Source organism: Gobio gobio (genome assembly GCF_949357685.1).
Source record: "Gobio gobio genome assembly, chromosome: 15".
Taxonomy (NCBI): Eukaryota; Metazoa; Chordata; class Actinopteri; order Cypriniformes; family Gobionidae; genus Gobio; species Gobio gobio.
The window spans coordinates 40313983-40336761 of record NC_137108.1 but is presented as its reverse complement, the minus strand read 5'-3'; the positions used below and the strand labels follow the sequence as shown (position 1 = coordinate 40336761).

At 35.3% G+C, this 22779-nt stretch overlaps 3 protein-coding genes across 11 annotated transcripts in view; 2 read left to right on the top strand and 1 right to left on the bottom strand.

The window, feature by feature from the left end:
- Positions 1–227: 227 nt before the first annotated feature.
- pycard (PYD and CARD domain containing) lies at positions 228–4124 on the top strand. Of its 4 annotated transcripts, none has more exons than XM_079836125.1 (4): positions 228–860; positions 1407–1448; positions 3378–3407; positions 3598–4124. In XM_079836125.1, exons 1-4 carry the CDS (start codon positions 590–592, stop codon positions 3855–3857), a joined length of 603 nt encoding a protein of 200 aa, XP_079692251.1. In that variant the 5' UTR covers positions 228–589; the 3' UTR covers positions 3858–4124. The 4 variants fall into 4 exon arrangements, with proteins under 4 accessions (XP_079692251.1, XP_079692252.1, XP_079692254.1 ...); XM_079836126.1 differs by having other exon boundaries at positions 444–860; positions 3381–3407; XM_079836128.1 differs by having other exon boundaries at positions 506–860; positions 1410–1448; positions 3381–3407.
- Positions 3881–12555, bottom strand: LOC307138023 (sodium channel regulatory subunit beta-1). 2 transcript variants are annotated; one of them, XM_079836124.1, is made up of 5 exons: positions 12364–12555; positions 6546–6712; positions 5958–6195; positions 5717–5876; positions 3881–4476 (listed from the first exon to the last, which is right to left on the bottom strand). In XM_079836124.1, exons 1-5 carry the CDS (start codon positions 12371–12373, stop codon positions 4431–4433), a joined length of 621 nt encoding a protein of 206 aa, XP_079692250.1. In that variant the 5' UTR covers positions 12374–12555; the 3' UTR covers positions 3881–4430. The 2 variants fall into 2 exon arrangements, with proteins under 2 accessions (XP_079692250.1, XP_079692249.1); XM_079836123.1 differs by lacking the exon at positions 12364–12555 and adding an exon at positions 8235–8641 and having other exon boundaries at positions 3938–4476.
- Positions 12399–22779, top strand: part of gramd1a (GRAM domain containing 1A) — a 36068-nt gene continuing 25687 nt past the window's right edge. Inside the window, exons 1-3 of one of the 5 annotated variants that reach the window (XM_079836108.1) lie at positions 12399–12593; positions 12843–12965; positions 16302–17328. In XM_079836108.1, coding sequence (XP_079692234.1) covers positions 16886–17328 — 443 coding nt within the window. In that variant the 5' untranslated portion in view covers positions 12399–12593; positions 12843–12965; positions 16302–16885. Of the gene's footprint in view, positions 12594–12842; positions 12966–13671; positions 14266–14530; positions 14623–16301; positions 17329–21898; positions 22284–22779 lie in introns of those variants that run through there. The other 4 variants (XM_079836109.1, XM_079836110.1, XM_079836112.1 and 1 more) reach the window with 4 other exon arrangements.

Below are 22779 nucleotides of genomic sequence, written 5' to 3'. Positions count from 1 at the left end.
GAAACTAGCAATGGTTTTGGGAGGGATTGCGTGAGCGAGAAACCTCAAGTCTTCAACTGAAAATGAATTAGCTTTTGGTCATAAAGTAATTACAGCTAACTGAAACTTTGAACTGATACACGATGAACCATGTCTCTGTGCATGTGCCATGCGATATAGCCTAGTTTTCATTGTTTAATTGAATCCCCTTTCTATTTTTTTTTTTTTTTTTTTGGATCATGAACAATGCAGAATGGGGAAGGAGATGCAGGTGCCCCCATATTCCTGCAAGTGATGCCTTTCTTTGAGGTAGCCTAAAGGTATATTGCTGCTTCAGTTAACAACAAATCTATAGCTTTTTGCCAGAGTTAGTTATGCCAAGCATTATATTACAAACGTCTAGTTTAAACATACCAAAGTGCACTCTCTTGTCTTGTACCTCAGTGTTTACAAGAAAGTGGATTGGAAACGAGGAAGGAAATGTTTCGAGTAGGTTGAAGGTCTAAAGACACTCCTTCATCTCGGCTCAAAAGATAAGGAGGTGTCTTTTTTGCAGCGGTTCATCATCCGCATATCAAAAGCCAGAATAGCCACGACACTTTGAGGAACCATGGGGAAAACTATTAAGGATCACCTGGAGAATACGCTTGAGGATCTGACGGGGGGAAATCTAAAAAAGTTTAAAAATAAATTGCGCGATCGGACGGAAGAACCGCGCGTACGACAAGCTGCAATCGAAAAAGTTAAAGACGCTCTAGATCTCGTCGATTTAATGGTGACCACTTTCACGTCGGCAGGCGCTCGAGATGTAACACTCGAGATTTTAGAGGATATTGGCTGTAATCAACAGGCAGATGAGCTCAGACAGAACACAGCACTCGGTAAGTAAACTATTATACAAAACTAGTTTCAGAAGGAAGCCGTTTAAATCGATAGACAATGTAGCTAAGTTTTCTTTCGTTCTTGTGAAGAAACTGCCTAAATCTTAAGAAACCAAAAATGGGAGAAGAGTGCACATTTATCGAAGTTAGGCTATATTTTACGTTTGAATAATTAGTCTATAAATAGGCCTTGTTGGAACCTTAAAACCAGTTCTTCAGAATTTAGAACCGGTTCCATTTAAAAGTAAAACGGAAAGGCTTTTCATGCGAATTGCATTTCCTTTTTTTCCGTTAAATTATTTACGATTCCTATTTCTAATTGTACTCTAGACTTGAACTCAATTTTAATTTTTTAATTTTACTTTCAATTTCATTTGCCCTCCGTGACGCGCAATATTTTGAAGGGGAGAATAGTAGCCTAATCTTTAGGTCTGGGAAAGGTCAGTTATATAATCGGTAATAATAATTGCAGGTGAATTCTTTATTGCACATTGAGGTTTGAATGTGAAATTTGCAGTAAAATAAGTAGGCTATCTTGTTTTTCAGTAGCTCCAGCTCCTCAATCAGGCTCGAGGGCTCCATCTGCTGGTGAGTTAGTCAACTGTTTTTAGGCCTAGGTTTTAAATCTATTCCCTCTTATATAAATTCAAAATATAACCCTACACTCTAATAAAAAAAGGTTCTATATGGCACCAAAAATGGTTCTTGGCTCGTAATCATAGGGGGACCTTTTTAAGTGTTATATAACTCCAATTTTGGTTCTTCAGAGGTTCTTCACCGGTTCTTTGACTAAGGTGCTTTATAGCACCGCTACCATATACAGAACATGTTAAGATATGGTGCTATATAGCACCAAAAGTGGTTCCTCTATGATTATGACGAAGAACCTTTTTTAGTGCCATATAGAACCTTTTTTTTTAGAGTGTAATAAAAAAAGCACAATACATAGAACATATTTATATGAACTCCATCATCAGTATCCTCACAATATGACCACATGCACATTTGCATCCCTTTCATAGAGCACTTCATCGATAGGAATTGGGAAAAAAATGGATAGAACGAGTTAATAACGTGGACCATCCTAGATGAACTTCATCAGAAGAAAGTAATTACAGACGAGGATTACAGTAACATTCGTGCTGAGAAAACCCCGCAATATAAGATGAGAGCATTAGCAGGCCCAATTTATGAAATATTATTACATTTTAAAATAAACGTTTTCTATTGTAATTAGGGCTGTCAAAAGATTAATCGCGATTAATCTCATCCAAAATAAAAGCTTGTGTTTACAAAATATATGTGTGTGTACTGTGTATAATTATTATTTATATATAAAAACACACACAAGCATGTATATATTTAAGAAAAATGTATTATATTTATATATAAAATATTTATATTTATATATAATATAAATTATATACATTTATATACAGTATATACATGCAAATATTTCTTAAATATATACATGAATGTGTTTGTATTTATATGTACATAATAATTATACAGAGTACACACAAATATATTATGTAAACACAAACTTTTATTTTGGATGTGATTAATCGCAATTAATCTTTTGACAGCCCTAATTGTAATATATTTTAAAATAATAATTTATTCCTGTAATGGTAAAGCTGAATTTTCAGCATCATTACTCCAGTCTTCAGTGCCACATGATCATTCAGAAATCATTCTAATATGCTGATTAAGTGCTCAATTATTAATAATGGTTCTTATTATCAAACAGTTTTTGATGCTTATTTTTGTGTAATCTCTGATAGGATTCTTTGATGAATAGAAAGTTCAAAAGGACAGCATTAAAAAAAAAACTTTTATAAGATTATATTATTTACTGTCACTTGAATCAATTTACTGTGTCCTTGTTTAATAAAAGTATTATTTTATTTTTTTTTATTTTTTTTAGTTCATACTTACCCCAAACTTTTAATGGTAGTGTGTGTATCGCAGTTTCCACAAAAATATGAAACAGCACAACTTTTTCAACATTGATAATTAGAAATGTTTCTTTAGCACCAAATCAGTATATTAGAAATATTTCTGAAGGATCATGTGACACTGAAGACTGGAGTAATGATGTATAATGATGAGTAATGATGCTGAAAATTCAGCTTTGCCATCACAGGAAGATTCTTTCTTTCTTTCTTTTTGTAAATAAGTGTTCCCCAAAATTAGGCTACTAAAAGATTTGTTAAGAGTCAGAGTCAAAAGCAGAATCGTTAAATTATTTACGATTCCTATTTGTAATTGTAGCTACTCTAGACTTGAACTCAATTTTACTTTCAATTTCCTTTGGCCTCCGTGTAACGCCCATTAAACACTTGTGCAATATTTTGAAGAGGAGAATAGTAATCTTTAGGTCTGGGAAAGGTCCGTTATATAATCGGTAATAACAAGTGCAGCTGAATTCTTTATTAATATCCCAATCCATGAGTTTTTGTTGTTGAGGTTTGAATGTGGAAAGTGGAAATTTGCAGTAATCATCTTGTTTTTCAGCAGCTCGACCAGGCTCGAGTGCTCCATCTGGTGAGTATGTCTACTGTTTTTAATGTAGGTTTTAAATCTCTTCACTCTTTGGTGAAGACAATGTGTGCGTTCATAACTTCATATATAACCTAATAAGAAGAAAGTCACAATACATAGACCATATTAATATGAACTACTTCATCAGTATCCTCACAATCTGACCACATGCACATTTACATCCCTTTCATAGAGCACTTCATCGATAAGAATCGGAAAGAACTGATAAATCGAGCTAATAATGTGGACGCCATCCTAGATGAACTTCAACAGAAGAAAGTCATCACACTCGAGGATTACAGTAACATTCGTGCTGAGAAAACCCCACAAAATAAGATGAGAGCGTTGTTAACAGGCCCAATAATATCTGCTGGCACTAAAGGGAAAGATGCATTATATGAAGCTCTCATGGAGACACAGTTCTTACTAATGCAAGACCTTGGGGCTCAGTGAAAATGAATTCCATTACACTGGTTCCATTTTGTCTCTTTTACTAGTATGGGAAATAATGAATTTCCAACCAGCTATATTTTAAATGTTGTTTCCCCTGCTTTGTTTATTGTTTTTTCCAAGCAGGCAACCTCTCACAAAATCATGGGTAGAACAAAATTCATTACATCTTTATTGTGGATTAAAAAACTTGTCTAATGTCTTGAAAAAAATCATCTTCGCTTACTTATCTTTTTTATTAACAGTCAATAAACAACAAGTCCAGAAACCAGATGTTTGTTTCTTTTCTAAAAACCCTTTTAATGTCTTCAGAAGTCTGTTTATTCAGATTCTTTATATTCCTGATTCAACTTTGCATATCAAATCTTGTTGATACAATGTTGTACCTGTTTTATTGCCATGTGGTTTATTAATAATTCTGCATTAGCTTAGTCAATGCAATAGAAATGTCATTAGAAATACCCAGAGGTTTGTAACAATATATAGAGCTATGTATCAAATACATTAGCATTAACATGGTAAACCTATAGTGTCTATTCACTGTAAAATTAATAAGCCATCTAACCAAAACTGTAGTTATTCCAAATACACACCATCACAAGGTTCCTTCGAGTCAATAAGTCTGTGAAAACAAAAGATGAAAAAAGTACATTTTGAATCAGAAAGGTATAAATAACTTTATACACGGGTAGTCAAACATTTGGAATAATTTTTAATGTTTTGAAAGAAGTCTCTTCTGCTCACCAAGACGTACGACAAAAATAACGGCAACATTATGAAATATTATTACATTTTAAAATAAATTTTTATGTAATTTATTCCGGTGATGCAAAGCTGAATTTTCAGCATCATTACTCCAGTCGTCAGTGTCACATGATCCTTCAGAAATCATTCTATGCTGATTAAGAGCTCAGTTTTTATTGTTGCTCAATTATTAATAATGGCTAATAATTTGCAGGTTATTTTTTGTGGAACATCTGATAGAAATCTGTGATGACTAGAAAGTTAAAAAAAAACTGCATTTTAAAAAAATCTAAATCTTTTAGTAAATTATTTACTCACTTGAATCAATGTACTGTGTCCTTGTTGAATAAAAGTATGAACTTCTATTTTTTTAAAAGTTCAAACTTACCCCAAACTTATAATGGTAGTGTTTGTATCACAATTTCCACAAAAATATGAAGCTTTTTTCAACATTGATAATAAGAAATGGTTCTTTAGCACCAAATCAGCATATTATGATTTCTGAAGGATCATGTGACACTGAAGACTGGAGTAATGATGCTGAAAATTCAGCTTCGCATCACAGGAATAAATTACATTTAAAAAATATTCAAAATATATAACAGTTATTTTAAATTGTAACAATATTTCACAATATTACTGTTTTAATACAAAGTTCTGTCATGAAACTCTAGATGGCACAGGCATCGTCATCTTTAGGGCACAGCTGATTGGTTCCTGCTGTCTCAGTAGCCAATGAGAATTAGCAGTGCAGCACGCTTTCAGGAACTCTGCACCTTCCCCAGCTCCACCTGTATAGATCTGCTACGGGTAATTCATGTATGCTAGATTGTACAGCAGCAGCATGTGTCGTGTATGTATTGGCAGTAGCAAGTCCTGTACTTGCCCTGCAGCAGCAGTAGCAATAAAAGCAGCAGTGTAGCAGATCTATGCCGCCAAGACCAAACATATTAACATCGTCATACCCATTACCATGCCAAACACTCCAAGAATTATAATAACAGAACTTGGTGGAAAGAGACTTTCAAAAACATTAAAACATCTTAATTATTCCAAACTTTTGACTGTCGGTGTATATGTTGTGTGAAATAAACTGGTGCAAAAAAAGTAAGCCTCACTTGTTTTGAGAGCGTGCAGCTTTTCTGGCCTCTCGAGCTTCGTTCTCATCATAGATCTTCTTATAACAATAAATCAGCACTCCAATCATCCACAACTGCAGGACTACGATCAACACGTACATCATGATCTCAGAGATTACAGCCGTCAGCTCAGGGTTGGCTGGGGGAGCAACAAATTCAGATATTAAAATGACTAAAATGCAAATGTGTCACCTGTGAGTGGGACTTGAATGAGTCTAACCTTTTTCCACGACTGTGAGTTCCACCTCTTTGCTTATTATCACATGCTCCTCATGTATAGAAAGGTACAGCGTGCGGTGGAAGGTACAGAGGTAAGTCCCAGTGTCATTATATGTGACATTGTGAATTGAGATGGCACCGATTTGCACATCCTTTGTCCACAGAGTCCCTTGCCACTCTAATCTTCCCTCAAAATTTCCATGAAGAATAGTGGGTGAGGGATATTTATACTGGAAAATCTGAGAGGGACAGAGATAATGTATCGATATTAATGATATTAGATGTGTCTTTAAAGATCTTTTCAGTTCATTTAAATTGAGTAATGTTCTACTGTATGCTTTGCGGTACACTTTTCAAAATAAAGGTGCTTTATTGGCATTGATGGAACCTATCTTTTAAGATTGGTTCTTTTCAGAACTCTTCAGCTGAAAGGTTCTTTGAGGAACCCAAAATGGTTCTTCTATGGCATTGCTGTGAAGCCCAATTTTGGAACCTTTATTTTTAAGAGTGTAAAGCATTTACTGAAGATCTATATACTGTATGTTAAGCTGACAACAGGCTTTCTGATCCATATAATCTTTGTACTAACATGGATAAACTCCTCAGTTCCAGCTGGTTTGAAGTGCCAGTCCACAGTAGCAGAACCTGGCACTTCTTCTCTTCTTTTGCAGGAAATGCAACCCAACAGAAAGCTTTCTCCAGCCACGGCCTCTGTCATGGAATCCACTTCGGCACATCCAGTTTGGCCCTGCGGCACTAAAACGAGAGAAACATATGCAAGATTATTATAGTTCAGATCAGAAGCAAAGGTGACATATGGAAGTGGGTCATAGATTATCAAGACTAGAAGAATGTGTAAAAGTCGTTTTTGTTATAAATTATTATTTGCTTATCATGCATCTTCAATTTAAATATTGAAAATGTTACATTGAGCAATAAATCTAAAGATAAATGTACAGGAACACTACACACTGTAAACCTGAATAAGTTGCCAAAACTCAAAACAAATTGAGGCAATCAGTTGCCTCCTATTTTTTAAGTTAAGAAATGTAAAAGTTTAAGTAAGTAGAACTTTTATTTTGTAATCATACATTTTAATTGCTCTGAAATATTCTTGAAATATTTGAGTATGCAAATTTGTACAATTATGCAATCTCAAATTTTTAGTAGTGGAAACTTGACTAGCTTTAAGTAGCCAATTTTTATAAATGCCACCTTGCTAATTGTTTACACAATGGTTTGGTAGCATTAGAATAGCACTTGCTGAATGAGGACAGCAATATAATACATTTAACATATATCTGTTTTTTTTTTCTTCAAAAAAAGTTATCACAAATATAAGAATGTAAACAACACTTTTGAGAACATCATAAATCATTATATATATATATATATATATATATATATATATATATATATATATATATATATATATATATATATATATATATATATATATATATATATATATATATATATATATATATATATATATATATATATATATAAAAAACGAAAAATGCCAAACAAAATGGATAAAGGGCCAGGGGTAATATAAATTACATTATATAAGATAGAGGTGTCTCAAGAGGCACTTATTAGCAATCAGGCAAAATGTCAGCACACAGTCACATGTAGCCTATACATTATAGGAATGACTGAATATTATAAGATATTGTTATGGATTATAAAGTAACATATATCTGTTCTCAAACTAAACTCATGCTCCACTCGTCACCGTGATGGTAAACTCTACAAAACTTGGTAACTTGCACCAAAAAACCCCAAAAACAAACATAATATAACACTTAATTTAGGAATGTACTGTCCCTTTTGAGTGTCATTGCAAAGCATGCTGGGAAATAGAACTCTCAGCCCAGTTTTGGTTAAATTTAAGTTAGTCAAAATTGAAAGAAACATGTTCATAAAACTCAAAACAATGAAACAATTCAGATTACTTAAAATGTGTCAGTTTTGAGAACTCAAAAGAAAGTTCTAAATACTCATAAAAGTGAATTAGTTTGAACTAATTTGTTTAATTTGAGTTGACTCTACTCAAACCAATTAATTATTTTGAGCGTTAGGCTTTACATTATATAGCAGCAGAAGACAGGGATGTTATTAATGCAGCCTAATACATAATGACAAATAAGCAACATCTGATGCTGAAGGCTATAATCCACTCAAGAATTATATAATGATTATCATAATGCCCTCTAAATAGCTAATTGTATCATTTTAAATAATTTCATACTAGTATGTTTAATAGCTAACTTACCTTGAATTAAAAAGACGCAGAGAGCCAAAACTGAAATCATTACCAGTGACATTTCCACAGTTCACGCGGTATGAATTGATGGATTTATAAATTGCTTCCTTGAAATAGCGTGTCCCACGTTTCTTTTTTCTTCTTTAGTTTCAAAGTTTCTTAAACATTATGTGCTCAACAGCCCCATTCCCTCTCATCTTAAATCCAAAACACATCGCATTTGCGCTTTTCAATTAATTATCCCAAAACATTACATTTAAACACAATGTGTTACTTTAGCCTTCAAGAAAAGCATTTAAAGTTGTACAATTATATAACGTCACACTAAAAAACAGATCGTGTCTTGCAGCTGACTTTAACGTTTGGGAGAGCTAAGTATAGACCGTGTGAATCCTTGTGCTTGCAACTCAACACGGAATTTGAGACGTGAGATTCGGACGGGAGGCGTCCAGTTGCTATACGATCACCGAATAATCACATGGCATGCCGTTTTAACATTTAGTCCCTGCAACTATTATCTATTTTATGTTTCTACTTGACTTTTAATACTAGTAATCCAATAGTTCATATTCAGTTACAAATTGCATTGAATTACGAATAGCTAGCTATTCCAAAAACACTGGTAGTTTGTATTTATTAAATAGGCTACTAGTACCTACATATTTATAAGATGCTAATACACTCTAAAAAAAAAAAGGTTCTATATGGCACCAAAAATGGTTCTTGGCTCACAATCATAGGGGGACCTTTTTTAGTGCTATATAGCACCAAAATTCAGTGGTTCTTCAGCGGTTCTTCAGGGGTGCTATATAGCACCTTAGTCAAAGAACCGGTGAAGACCCTCTGAAGAACCGCTGAAGAACCGCTGAAGCACCAAAATTGGTGCTATATAGCACTAAAAAAGTAATTCCCCTATGATTACGAGCCAAGAACCATTTTTGGTGCCATATAGAACCTTTTTTTTTTAGAGTGTAGACAGACAGTTAGCAGTTCCTCCTGAACCAAAACAATGAGCTTATGCTGCATGCACATTATGTGGTAGGAAGGCCTAACCATAATTATGAGATGACGTTCTACCTGGAGCTGTTCTTGGACTCTGAATTATGAGCTTCTACATGGTAACTCTATTAATGGCAAAATGAATCTGCAGCAATCAGGTGGTACAGTGCTCTTTAAGTCGTTTACATTCATTATTATTGTAACCTACAATAATAGGTTACAATAATAGTTGGGATCTCATACTTTCAAAGCTAGCTTGCTATTGCTAGCCTCTCCGAAATTGCCTAGCCTTTTAATGACTAATGGCGAGTTCACACTGGACGATTTTAGCAGCGATTTTTGCAATTTCAGGTTTTGCGACTCGGAGGCGACTCGTTGCTTGTTCACGAGAGTGACAATCACATCAAAGAAATGCAATGTGAAACCCCATGTCATCGATCCATCGTGCAATGTGCACACAGCAGTGACTGAATGCTACCCCAGATAGTCGTGCAGTGTGAAAAGAACAGTGATTTGACGAAAATCGTGCAGTGCGAACTCTGCATAATAATGCCTACAGTGCAGTTAGTAGTATGCTATAAACCAATTGAAATAGTAGGCCCTAATAAGTTATTAATATCTAGTAGTTTCTATAAATAATTGTTACTAGTTAAATTGAAAATATACATAATTTATTAATAATAAAAAAGTACTAGTAACAATCTTTCATCTTAAAGGGATAGTTACAGACAAATACAATCAGAGTTAAAAAAAAATGTCCTGGCTAATCCAAACATTATACTGGCAGTGAATGAAAGAAATTTGAAGCCCAAAAAAGTGCATCCATCCATTATAAAAGTAATCCATACGGCTCCGGGGGGTTAATAAAGGCCTACCGGATAGTTTTACAAACTTTCAACTGGGTACTGGGATTCACTGATAATCCGCTGCAGAATGGGGCCGAACCGACTATCTCCAGCGCCGGCCTTCCTTCTCCCGTCCCGCCGACATCTGGTGCCGTTGTGAACTGTATGTGAGTGTTGTCTTAAGTGTGTGTACGGCAGCTTTCCCGTGAGTGGCCGTGGTTTCAGCGCCGACAGCGGACACGCCCCCAGCGTTTAAGAGCAGAGAATGCTGCTCATTTTTTCAAGATTTTGATAAGCTATTTTATTTACATGGCAGATTTTTTTATGATTCAAATTTGGCTGGGTGGTTAATAACATATTTGTCTGTGACAAACTCAGAACACATTTAATTTTGACTTTACAGGGACTTTAATGATTAAGTGTTGAATTGGCTTGCCACATTACATCAGCACATGGGGCCTATAATTTGCTTTTGAATTTCAAAATTCTCAGAAATCACCTTTATATTTTTAGTTAGACCTAAAGAATGAACATGAAATATACAAAATACACAAGTTAGTAGTTATGTTATGTAGCTTTTAATAAGACAATGTCAGGGACCATAAGCCTGTAGTCAAGGACATTAGTGAGATCTAGCCCTGATCCTTTTGTGTTGTTGTGGTTAGTGCTCTTGAAAATTAGCACGTATATAGGCTATATGTAGAAACTGATTATAATAGCCTAGCTCCTCTCATCTAAAATCTCTATTCTAAATTATACTTGGAAAACATTTGCATACTCCTCCTTTGATAGACAGCCGCAGATGTGAAACACAATCACAACGTTCTAACACAAACTTGTTTATTATAACAGCTTGCATGTGAAATCATAAGTAAAAAAACATTAAAAAAAATTATTAAGCATACATGTTGATAGCCAGTAAAGATGTATATAGCTTTTATGTGATGTCACAGGGGACATACAACAGAGTCGACATGCAAAAGAGTTCTGCTTGAATTTCTAGAGAATTTGACTGACAAATGAGTGAAGGCCTTTTCAAAAAGGCTAAAGTCTATTCTATAAAAGGAGAGATGTAAAGATTTACAAGGAAATGTTGGCCTATAATTACAAAATTTTGTATAAACCTAATACATTGGAAACATTAATATTTGAATGTTTTTGAAACAAGTCTCTTATGCTCACCAAGGTTGCATTTATAAAAAAAAAAAAAAAAAAAAATACAGTAAAAACAGTAATATTGAGAAATATTATTATTTTATTTGAATATATTTTAAAATCTAGCTATACTGCTGCGATGGCAAAGCTGAATTTATTTTAGCATCATTACATTTCATTCAGTCTGCAAATGTCAACATTTCTTGAAACATTTCTTGTTATTATTGATGTTGAAAACAGCTGCTAAATATGTTTAAGGATTTTTGATGAATAGAAAGTTGCATGTCAAATAGAAATCTTATTGAAATCTTACATTATACATATATTCACTGTGACTTTTGATCGATTTAATGCATCATTGATGAGTTTTCATCTCTGACTTTTTTTTATTGATTAAAATCGAAAACTATTATTTTAAATTGTAATAATATTTCACAATATTACCGTTTTAACTGTTTATTTATTTATTTATTTATTATTATTATTATGAAAATGTGTAATGTTTCCAAACTTTTGACAGCTACTGTAGGCTATTATTCACAATTTTGCTAACACTTCACAATGTGTGACATCACTTTAATATTCATAAAAAAGAAAGATGTATAGGATTTTATATTGTAATTGTTGAAGTTTTAAAAATGTTAAAACGCTGTGTTTATGTAGTGAATCAGCTTTCTTTTGCTATGGTTTATCACGCAACTCTTGTTTTCTTGTCATGGCACTGATGGAGTGTCAATTTACTTAGTCTGGAGCACAAGGACATTTCATTGGAGAGCAAGGTTAACAAAATCTTCCCTAATTGTAATTTATAATTCCACTATCTCAACAATTATTATTAGAAACGTTTTTTAATATATATCTTTTGTTCTGACATCAAATGTTAAATAAATAGGCTAAATCCCAAAGATAATGAATTCAAGTTTTTCCTTTCTCAAACCATTGTCCTTCAGTTCTGGCACGTGTGTTAAGGTAAAATATTTACCATGTCATGTCATGTCATGTCAGATTGCGTCAGAGGTTTACTGAGTAACTGACAAACTACTACGGAGTGAAGGTTGTTTTGGTCCCCCGAGCGTCAAGCTCACCCTCCCCAAACAACCAAACAACAGCACGCAAAGCGTCCCACTTGATTTCCTTACCGACTCCCATGAGCTGGTGAACCTTTATATTTAGCACCGCTCGAGTTTCCAGATGCCCATTCACTGCCAGCAGACGTACAGCAACACAACCCTATGGAATCTCTCCACTACTCCAACACAACTCATAAAATCAGACGACTCACAGGCACGAGTCACGACCATAGACTGTAAAAAGGTCACGGCACACAGAGTGAGCAAGTGTTGAAACCCTGCCACATTCGAATAGAGAGGTGAGTCAAGGTTATTTCATATTTTATAAACGAGACGTTCCCGCGGAAACAAATTGACAGGAAAAGCTGAAGAGACTGGAATATCCATAGCATAGTATACACATCCAATAATATATACGGAAGCATGTATAATGACGTAAATCTGATGGTTTTGTTTTTATATGATTTTTAACAATATAGTCTGTATATTCAGGTAAGGTTATACTATGGGATGGACGGTCTGTGTAAAGTGTCTGTGTTTTTCTTCAGCCCTTTAAAGCAAGGTAAACCTGTTCTTGGCGAGAAAGAACAATGTATATCAATTCCAAACTCATCTCTCAGTGACCGAGTCCAGCATAATGATGAATAAAAGTTGTGAAACAAGCATTCAAGGTAAGTGGATATATCATACTTCACTCTTTTAGAATTTGTACTATATTGTTACCAATTTAAATGATTAAACCATCATTGTTGGACTCCCATATTATTAAGGTATTCCTCCTCTTTTTGAGATGATGTTAAACGCGCTACACTTAATATCCTGGAGAGGGCGCAGTAAGCAAATAAATCAGGTCAGCCTGGAAAATATTAGGCTAGTTTTAATTGAACATCAATGACAGATACTTATTTGATTAAATGAACTATATGAATATGTTATATTGTATCTTCATTAGTTTATATATTAATTGAAGCCTATACATTGTATTGGATATATATCTATACAACCTTGTCTTATTCCTTATTCATTTCTGTATTTTTAAAACATTTTAAAGCTATTTAAAATGAATTATTTGTGTACCGGCCTGTTAATACACAACGCCAAAACACCCGTTACTTTTTGTCTGCGCACGCTGAAGAGCCTTTTGATGGATTCTCTGTCGACTGTACCATTAAGTAAACTGGGAGGGGGTGTATGTAATTAAGTATAATATTCATGCATTATTGTCTTCCGCTTTGAGCCGTGTTTTAATATCGACCATGTTCATATGTATTATTCTCATCATGTGAGTTCAAACTTTAATTTACTTAAGTCACAAAGCGTCATGGTACTTGTCTTGGCGTCTGAATCTACCCCTGTCAACGTTTTGCCCGTCGCATTGGAAACTGTTCTCTATCTTACTATCTCTTCGCGTAGCATTTAAACTTAGGGGAAGTTCGTATACTTAAAATGTAATAGATACATAATTTTAAGAGGCCTATTTTAGACCAAACTATGAGATCAACACCTAGTCCTGTGAGTAGGATTTTGGAATGGCGGAAAGGCGATTTAACGGATAAGAAAAAGTAAACAGAGGACCGTTTTCTCTCCCACCGGTATCATTAGCATGCTAGTCAACTAGCAACTAGTATTCTCCCCAACTGCCTGAATAGTACAGCTGACCGGTTCGTTAGCACTGCTAACGCCTATCATGGTTTGTTTACTGCAGGATGATTTGACATTTAACGTTACGCATTTCAGCATATGTTATGTTGACCCGAAATAGTTCAACAGAAATAAACCATTAGAAAACAGCGGCTTAATTTGAAAACTGGCGACGAAAGCTACTTTTTTGTTAGCTTGCCGGCTAAATTAGGGGGTGCTGATGTGTTCTTGCGAAAAAGTGGATTTTAACATCACCCCTCGTACTGTCGCCCGTCTGGTGTATGAGGCCGAACAGGAAAAAAACAATGGGGGTAATTCGTCCAATGGAAGGTAGGAATTATTATTATTATTAAAATTATTATTATGATTAAGTTAGACTTATTTGCCTTTTATTTGGTTCATAAAGTATCTGTCATTGATGTCCTTCATTTGACAGTAAAATCACTTTTATTTATTGCACTGTGGTGGTTTTTACGCTTGTGTGTAAGTGAAAGTGTTAATAGCTCTAGTTTGATTTGCTCAAACAAAACCTGGACATGATTTAGCTTGTTCAAACAGGAAAGTAAATAAAGTGGTAGATCTTGTCCCTGCCTTTGACAAACGGCTGTCAGTCTTGTTCTGAAGCCTATGATGAAACTCTTCGGTAGGAGGTTTTCAGAGGAATTGGTATTAATCTGCAAATAACCAGTAAGTTTTACACAATTTCTTAACAATCATTATAAAGGTCAGCTTTGTTATTTGTCAATCCCTTGGTGTGATGCTGCTACTGTTTTGTTTCGCTTTTTAATTTGAAAAGTTTTTTTCTTTTGCCAATTGCTTGATTCTTATGGTAATTTCTTTGAGTTCAGGAAGGCATCTTTGCTCTGAAAGAAAGTGAATAAAGAGGACACACTGTGTAGCTCTTGTATTGTTGTGGTTGATTTGTCTCAGCATGGCTCACCAGCTTGTGGTACCACTGACAGGAAAAAAAGACATAGAGCTCTGCTTAGTGCTTCTTTGTGGGAACCTTTTCTTCTTCACCCACACTATATATGTGCACAAATGTTACAAGGTAAAACGTAAAAAAGCTGACAGTCAGGTCACAGGTGAGGAAAGAAAACAGGTTTTCTATTTACTGTGCCTTGTCACCGCATGAACAAAATGTGTTGTTCCCTTTGAAACAAGTTCAGCAACATGATAAAATCAAATAATACAGTAATAAGTTTATAAGCACTTAGCAGCTGTTCAAAATTCACTAGGTATATATATCATTATGTTTTCTACTGGATTAAGCCGTTGAATTTTTACACTCTAGTTTAATCGAAGGCAGTAGCTTACATAAGAAAAAGTGCAGGTTTTGGTTCACCTTTTTTTTTGGAATTGAGTCTGCAAGTCCTTCATGTTAACAGCCTGGTTAAATAAGGTAGTAAATGACAAACAATCACAGATTGATGATGGCTACATTATACTGTAAACAGCCAACGGTTACTCCACCCATACATTGATAACAGCTTGCATGTATTAAACACCACTTAGCCGGGTATGCAGGTTGTTGGTGTTGTATGATTTTATGTTTGTGTGATCTGCTCCGTCAATCTCGATCTCATTTAGAGGAGTTATACCATAAGAATATGGGAGAATATAGTCCAACAAAATAATTGACACTGCTAAATAACATGGAATTTATTTATAATAAAAAAAGGTTCTATAATTATGTGGAAATATATTAGGAATGCAATACAATGACCATTTCAAGGAAACTACTGTTAACAGTTTGGGGTCAGTAAGATTGTTTTTTGAAAGAAATACAAAAACATTAAGCAGCACATCTGTTTTTAATATTGAATGATAAGAATTGTTTTTGAGCACCAAGTCAGCATATTAAAATGCTTTTTGAAGGATCATGTGACACCTAAAACTTGAGTTTGATTCCATCACAGAAATTAATCAGATTTTAAAATATAATAAAATAGAAAACATTCATTTTATTTCTGTTTTTATTGTATTCCTTATCAAATAAATGCAGCTTCGATGAGCATCAGAGACTTCTTTCAAATTGTTTTTTAAATATCTTACCGACTCCAAACTTTTAAATGGTAGTATACATATACAATATCATTTATGATTTATATTTCTTATGCATGTCGTTTTGAGTCTTTGAATCTCTTCAACATTTGGCCAAACTGTTAAAATAAAACAGTGACTCACAAAAATGTTATATGATATTAATACTGTATGTGCATCCCTGATATATTATGATCCACCATATTATACAATTGAGCTGTAAAGATATGTTTTGTGTAAAATATAAAGGAGCTTGAATAAAATATGGGTTTCAGTCTGTAGCTTGAAGAAGTTAAAGACAAATACAGTTTTCCTTTTTTCAGCAACTTGATCTTATCATACTGATGTGCAAACCGCAATGACGAGGCAGGTTTTTGAGAGCTGCGCTTGTGGAGGAAAAAGGGGCAGAGACCTTTTTTGAAGGAAGTCTTTAATAGCAGGAGAGAAACCGGAACAAGATGGATTTGACATCAAGCTGTCTTGGGTGCAAGCATATTCAACTTCTCAGATGCTTAGTTTTTTCCCCCTGAAAAATGACATGCACAAGAGATGGCTGCACTCACTTTTTTATGCATATTAGAATTCAGTGATGGCTCCACCCTATTTTTTCAGTTCCTGCTGCAGGATTTTATGTCGTATATATGCTGTACATCTGTGAAGGAAGCTGAACTGCAGACTACTTTCTTCAGGACAGCGAGTTGAAATGGATGCAGACCTTTCCAAATGTCATCAGATTGTATTTCTGTAATGGATTATGATTTGAGCTTTAGTGGAATTTCCAGACCACATGTAAGACGAAGAGACTAGAGAGTAGAAAATATCTGGCGCTTCTCAACGAATTATTGTGCTTGATTAAACTTGTACTCAATGAAACTCTAGACTATCCTGATGCAGAAAGTTCTAGGTGATGTATGAAAGTCTGTTGATGATGGCTGTTACACCACCACCTGAAGTCACCATGGCTGAGCCCATTCCCATTCCAACCCTGAACATTCTTCCACCTTCATCCGATACGGAGTCGTGGTCCTGCTCCCCGAGCCCACGGCCACACCGCTACCTCTCACGCAGCCGAAACCGAGAGAAGAGGAGAGCCAAGGAAGTACAGAAAGCAGACGCATCAGAGAACCATTGGGATATGAGGAAAGCGAAAAGGGATAGAAATCAAAGCCCATCACATGCATCTCTGTTGTCTCCAATGGTTTCGAACGTAGAAGAGGAAGAGCAGGGCAGCCCTTCTGTGTTTCTCCTGCCCCCATCTCGCTCATTGTCACGGAGCTCCTCTCCAAGCAGGCGCTCTCGCTGGTCTATCCGTAGCCTTCTCAGCAAGGAGTCAGATTGTGACAGCAGCAGGTCAGTGTGTTTTCCCCTCCCACTTGCGCAGTCAGCAGCATTCCCATACGCGGCATTTAAAAAAAAAACGTGCAGCCATGCTAGGTGCTCCGAGGGATATCCCTGCAGGAGCAGATGCAATAAGAGCAGTAGAAACTCTTCAAAAAACAGATCTGGTTAGGGAGGAGATGTTTTTAGTTTTAATCTATGATTATTAACATGATCTTTTTTTCATAGATAGGGTTTTATTTCTTTCATTGGTGTGTGTGTGTGTGTGTGTGTGTGTGTGTGTCTCTGTGTGATTTAAAAAAAGTTTCTTGATTTAAAGAAGTGTTTGTTCGGCTTCTGGGCTCTGGCATAATGCCATTTACCACAGGAAATACTATATTTGACTTGTTCCTGGTTACAGTAAGAAACATGGTTATAGTAAGGCACACACTATGCAAGTAATGGGTCATGCACTTTAGGCTATAAAAAGGTGAAGCTCATTTTTTTTAAAGGGATAGTTCACCCAAAAATGTAAATCATCCCATAATTTACTCACCCTCAATCCATCCTTGGTGGATATTACATTCTTTTTTCAGACGAATACAATCAGAGTTATATTAAAAAATGTCCTCCGTATTCAATTTATGAAGAAAGTATAAAATTTCTCCCAGTTCAAAATGCTTATGCTACATCATCGTCGCACCAGTTACGCTTTTTCCGTAAATTGAATTCGGAAGGCAGTCCTCCTGAAGCTAGATTACTCCTGAAGCTAGATACTTTATAAAGTGTTAAATATGGATATTTTACTTACAAAAACCCATATATATATATATATATATATATATATATATATATATATATATATATATATATATATATATATATATATATATATATATATATATATATATATATATATATATACCGTTCAAAAGTTTGGAGTCTATTCGGTTGTTAAGTTTAATTTCCGTTTCCGGATCCAAACGCTCTATCTCATACCACAAGAACAGTGCTAACACACACAATGTGGTGTAATACGACAATAAAAATTATCATAACCTTTATCTCCATACCAAAATTCCAGATGGCCAGACAGTGATTCATCTTTTATAAATCATTGAAATATTATTCTCTGTGACGCTGTGAGCACAGAGACTGTTGTGTAGACTGTAAGTATTTAAAATGTTTAACTTTTTAAAATGTTTGATGTTTAATATGAATAAATAGCACTCATAAACATCCGTCGATGGCATTCTCAAGTGAAACGAGATGAGGCTTGGACCCAGAAACGGCATTCCTTACTTCACGACTTACCAAGCGGATACGTTTCTTGAAAGAAGTCTCTTCCAATGCTCACCAAGGCTACAGTTAATAACTGTTTTATTGTGAAATATTATTCAAATTTTAAATAACCATCTTCTATCTGGATATATTTTAAAATGTAATTTATTCCTTTTATGCAAAGCTGAATTTTCAGCATCATTACGCCAGTCTTCAGTGTCACATGATCCTTCAGAAATCATTCTAATATGTTGATTTGCTGCTCAAAAAAATATTATGATTATTAGTCAAAAACAGTTTTTGCAGATATTTTAGTGGAAAGTCTGGAAACCTTGATACACTACCACTGTTTGTTTTCATTTTTAAATTTAAAGTATTTAATTATTACATTTTAATTATTTCAATTAATAACTTTATTCAGCAAGGATGCCATAAATTGATCAAAAGGGACAGTAAAGACATTTATAATGTTACAAAAGATTTCTATTTCCAATAAATGCTTTTTAACTTTTGATTAAAGGAATAAAACTATAAATTAATCATTTAACTGCAATAATAATTGGCTACTGAAAATTCAGCTTTGCCATCACAGGAATAAATTACATTTTAAAATATATTAAAATAGAAAACAGTTATTTTAAATTGTGATAATTACACACTATTTCAGTTTGTAATGTATATCTACTCTAGAATTCCATTCATGCATATGTATTAACACCATACTTGCTTTTCTAGTTATAATTATGCTGAATTTGTCCAGTTAGAACAGAAGTATTTCCAGGGACTAAATTAAAAAGAGAGTCCTAAAACACTGTCATTAAGGGAGGTTTGAGTCCTTTCCATGAATAACAGGAAGATGATAGAGTGACAGAGAAAGAGAGGAGGAGTGCTCTTGGCAGTGGAGAGATGGAGGCGGGGCTGTATCTGAGCCTTCTGGCTCTCGAACACATGACATCACTATTACCCAGTAGGAGTGTTACGCTTTTCTGGTGATGTCACTGCTGCCCAATCAGAAGCCAGTGTTTTGATGCCGCAGTGAAGACTGCCAGCCAGTGAAAAGACGAGCTTAGTGAGCGAAAGGTGTTTTATGCACAGCCACATGAACAGCTGTGCCCTTGTCCTTCTCATCTACCAACCGGTTTCACTGACCTAGTTCTTTTTGTTATGTTGCTCAGCCATTTCGAAGACTCGCTCTGCATTGGGGCCTATTGTGATGTTTTACAAGGTTCTGGATATTGTTCAGCGAGTGTTTATTTATTTATTAGCTTACTAGAACCTTAAACCATACAATTAGCCAGCAACTCTGAACACAATTGTTGTGAAAACAATACAAAATATCAGGTAATAGCAAGGTATCAATGATAACCCTTGTAATGATTCAGATAGGCATGAATGAGTATTGCAGTATGAATCATTTACATGTGATGAAACTAAACAGGGTTTTTGGAAAACATACTTCCTTTATTCGTAGACAGATCTGTGCTAATCTGAAGTTCAAGAGGTAAAGCGTGTTTATTGCTCACTTGCATTAATCGTTTTCGCTGACTGTAGAATTGGATTGTTTGTTTAGCAACGTCTGTGGTTGTTTCTCTGTCCAAAATCAATGCAGATTCCTGACATGCACGCTTGCACAACATCAGGCATGAAAGGTCTAGGTTTACCACCAGCATCAGCTCAAATTTGTTTAAATATGTTTAAAAAATGATGATCGCCTCCTAATGTGGCATACATAATCAGGGTTATAGCTTAAGCCGGTTACACACTGCAATCCATGCATTTTGATTTCTCCTTCCTTGCCTGTAGTTAACTCTGTTTACATCGGCTGCTTCTTAGTCTGACGATTTTATTGTCTAAGCCTCTTTGGAGTGCTTTGGCCTGTTTGACCATGATGTTCTTGTGGTCCTGTGGGCCATATGTTCCTATAAACTTGTTGAGATCCTTTTAGGATTTGACTTTTTCTCAGATCACACACATGCAAAGCTCTGTTTCCTATACAGATACATGTGATTGCAGAAATAGATTGACTTGCTTTGAGCTTCAAACTCTCAATCCTAGTGGATTATTGCACACACATAGCATTGTCTGTGTTTGATAAATAACACTAAACTCTCAGAAGTGACATTGATCACCGATGTTTCCTGAGGTTGACAACACTTGTCGTACATTGTTGACTTGCATCTGTAATCTGTCATATTTTTCAAGAAAATAAGTCTCACCTACCTATAAGTTGTGCATGGTCAAATTTGCACCGTTGAGAGAAAACAAAACACAGACGAGGCCCGTTCACACCAAGGATGATACCTATAATAATAAAGATATAGTAAAAAGATTGACAGCCAATAAGAATCTATCCTGCTTTAAAAAGATTTAAAGCGGCAGACGACAAAACTGCAGCACGCTTATAATAAACCGAAAGCGGACGCTAATATCATAATAGTTATCTCTTATAGTTGTCATTCATGGTGTGAACAGGCCTTAAGTCACATTTTATTATTGTATTCATAAAAAATGCAAAATACCGGTAAATATAGTGACATGTTTACAAACATTATAAACATATATTTGAGTTTCCCTCACTCCACAACTTACAAAATATTAAACAAACAAATGTATTTAAAGCTAAAAATTAAACTACAGCGCATGTAGGAAATGCACTATACAGATAAACCTGGGCTCATGTAATTTAATGTAAAAAAAAAAAAACCCTGTGCATGTTTTGCTCTCTTGAGGTTAACTACATTTTATAAATCGCTTTGGAATATAAATCACAGCACATTTGAGATTATATAAAATATGGTATAGTGTATTTTGTGTACCCCCCCCACACACACACACACACACACACACATTTTTAAAAGATATTAGTGAAGATGCTTAGATTTAACATTTATTAATTTAGCAGATATTTAATCCATAGCAAATAGTAAAACAAGTAAAAGACTACTAAAGGCTACATATGATTTAGGATCATAAATTGGAGTGAACATGGAAATCTGTATTTGTATATCTGTATGTCTTGGCTTCCCTTTACCCTTCTAACTGAGATTATGGCAGCCTCTCCCAGGAAAACAGATTATGGAGACGGCCAGACCGCTGAGGATTATTATGCAATTTTATGATCATTATTTATCTCTATACAAACTGAGTGCAGTTTGGGTTAACCAACTTCCCAGTTTTTGATAATCAGAATAATTCCTTTTAGTTTTAATGACTTTGTGTCCTTGCCAACGCCTGGTGTCCAGGCCGTCATTTCAATCCAGTTTTATTGACTCGAGTGCTTCTACATAAACTCCTATAAGCATAATCCCTATGTGTTGGCCCTGGTGTGAGAGAGGGCCACTGCCTCAAACGGCGTTGATTCCCTCCTCCACACAGAACATCCTCTTTTCTCCTCCCCCTCCCCCTCGTACTCGGTGTGTAGGTTGCTTTAGGATAAGCGGAGCGCTCATGGTGGAGACCGCTGTGGTCGTTGCGTTTTAGAGGGGGTCTGGTACCTCGTTTGGGATGGGGACGGTGAACGATCGCGTTCTGTTGGACTAGTACGGGCTGCGGATGAACAGAGGACGCTGTGTTTCCAATGCACTCGGCTAGTTAATCGGAATGTACCGTCTGTTATGTCGGCGCAGTGCCATACTGAGAGGCTACTGTAAAATAATAAACGTGGGCATCACGCATTGATTTGAGAAAACACCCAATGACATGTTCGAGTAAGTAGCAAATGGGTTAGTTCTATTATGCAATGCATGCGAATGTTGTATTTCTAATGTCGTTTGACGATTCAGTTATCAGTTGTTCTTGCATCACACAGTGCAGTAGTAGGTTAAGGCGTTAACATGCATGCAACTGCGATTGCATCCCCAAACCGCTCTGATGACATCGACATTCTGTTTGATCAGTCCCGGGGTGCTCAAAAGCACGTTCAGCACAGGATTAGACTGGCGCGTGCTGTAGTTGTAGGCTTGCTGTGCATGCAAATTGCGTTTTCTTCTTAAGTTTATGTAAATTGCATTGGTTTACACAGTATCGATGTCAGTAACTGAAGCTCGCATTTAAGCTTCAGCATTAAAGCTTCCATTCATTCTCTTGACATTTCTGAAGCCATTCGTTGACAAGTCGTTCATGTCTGAGTCGGTTCTTTTGAACGAATCGTTTTATCAATATGACGGAATCGATCCAAGCGGTTCAACAAATTGATTCATTTAA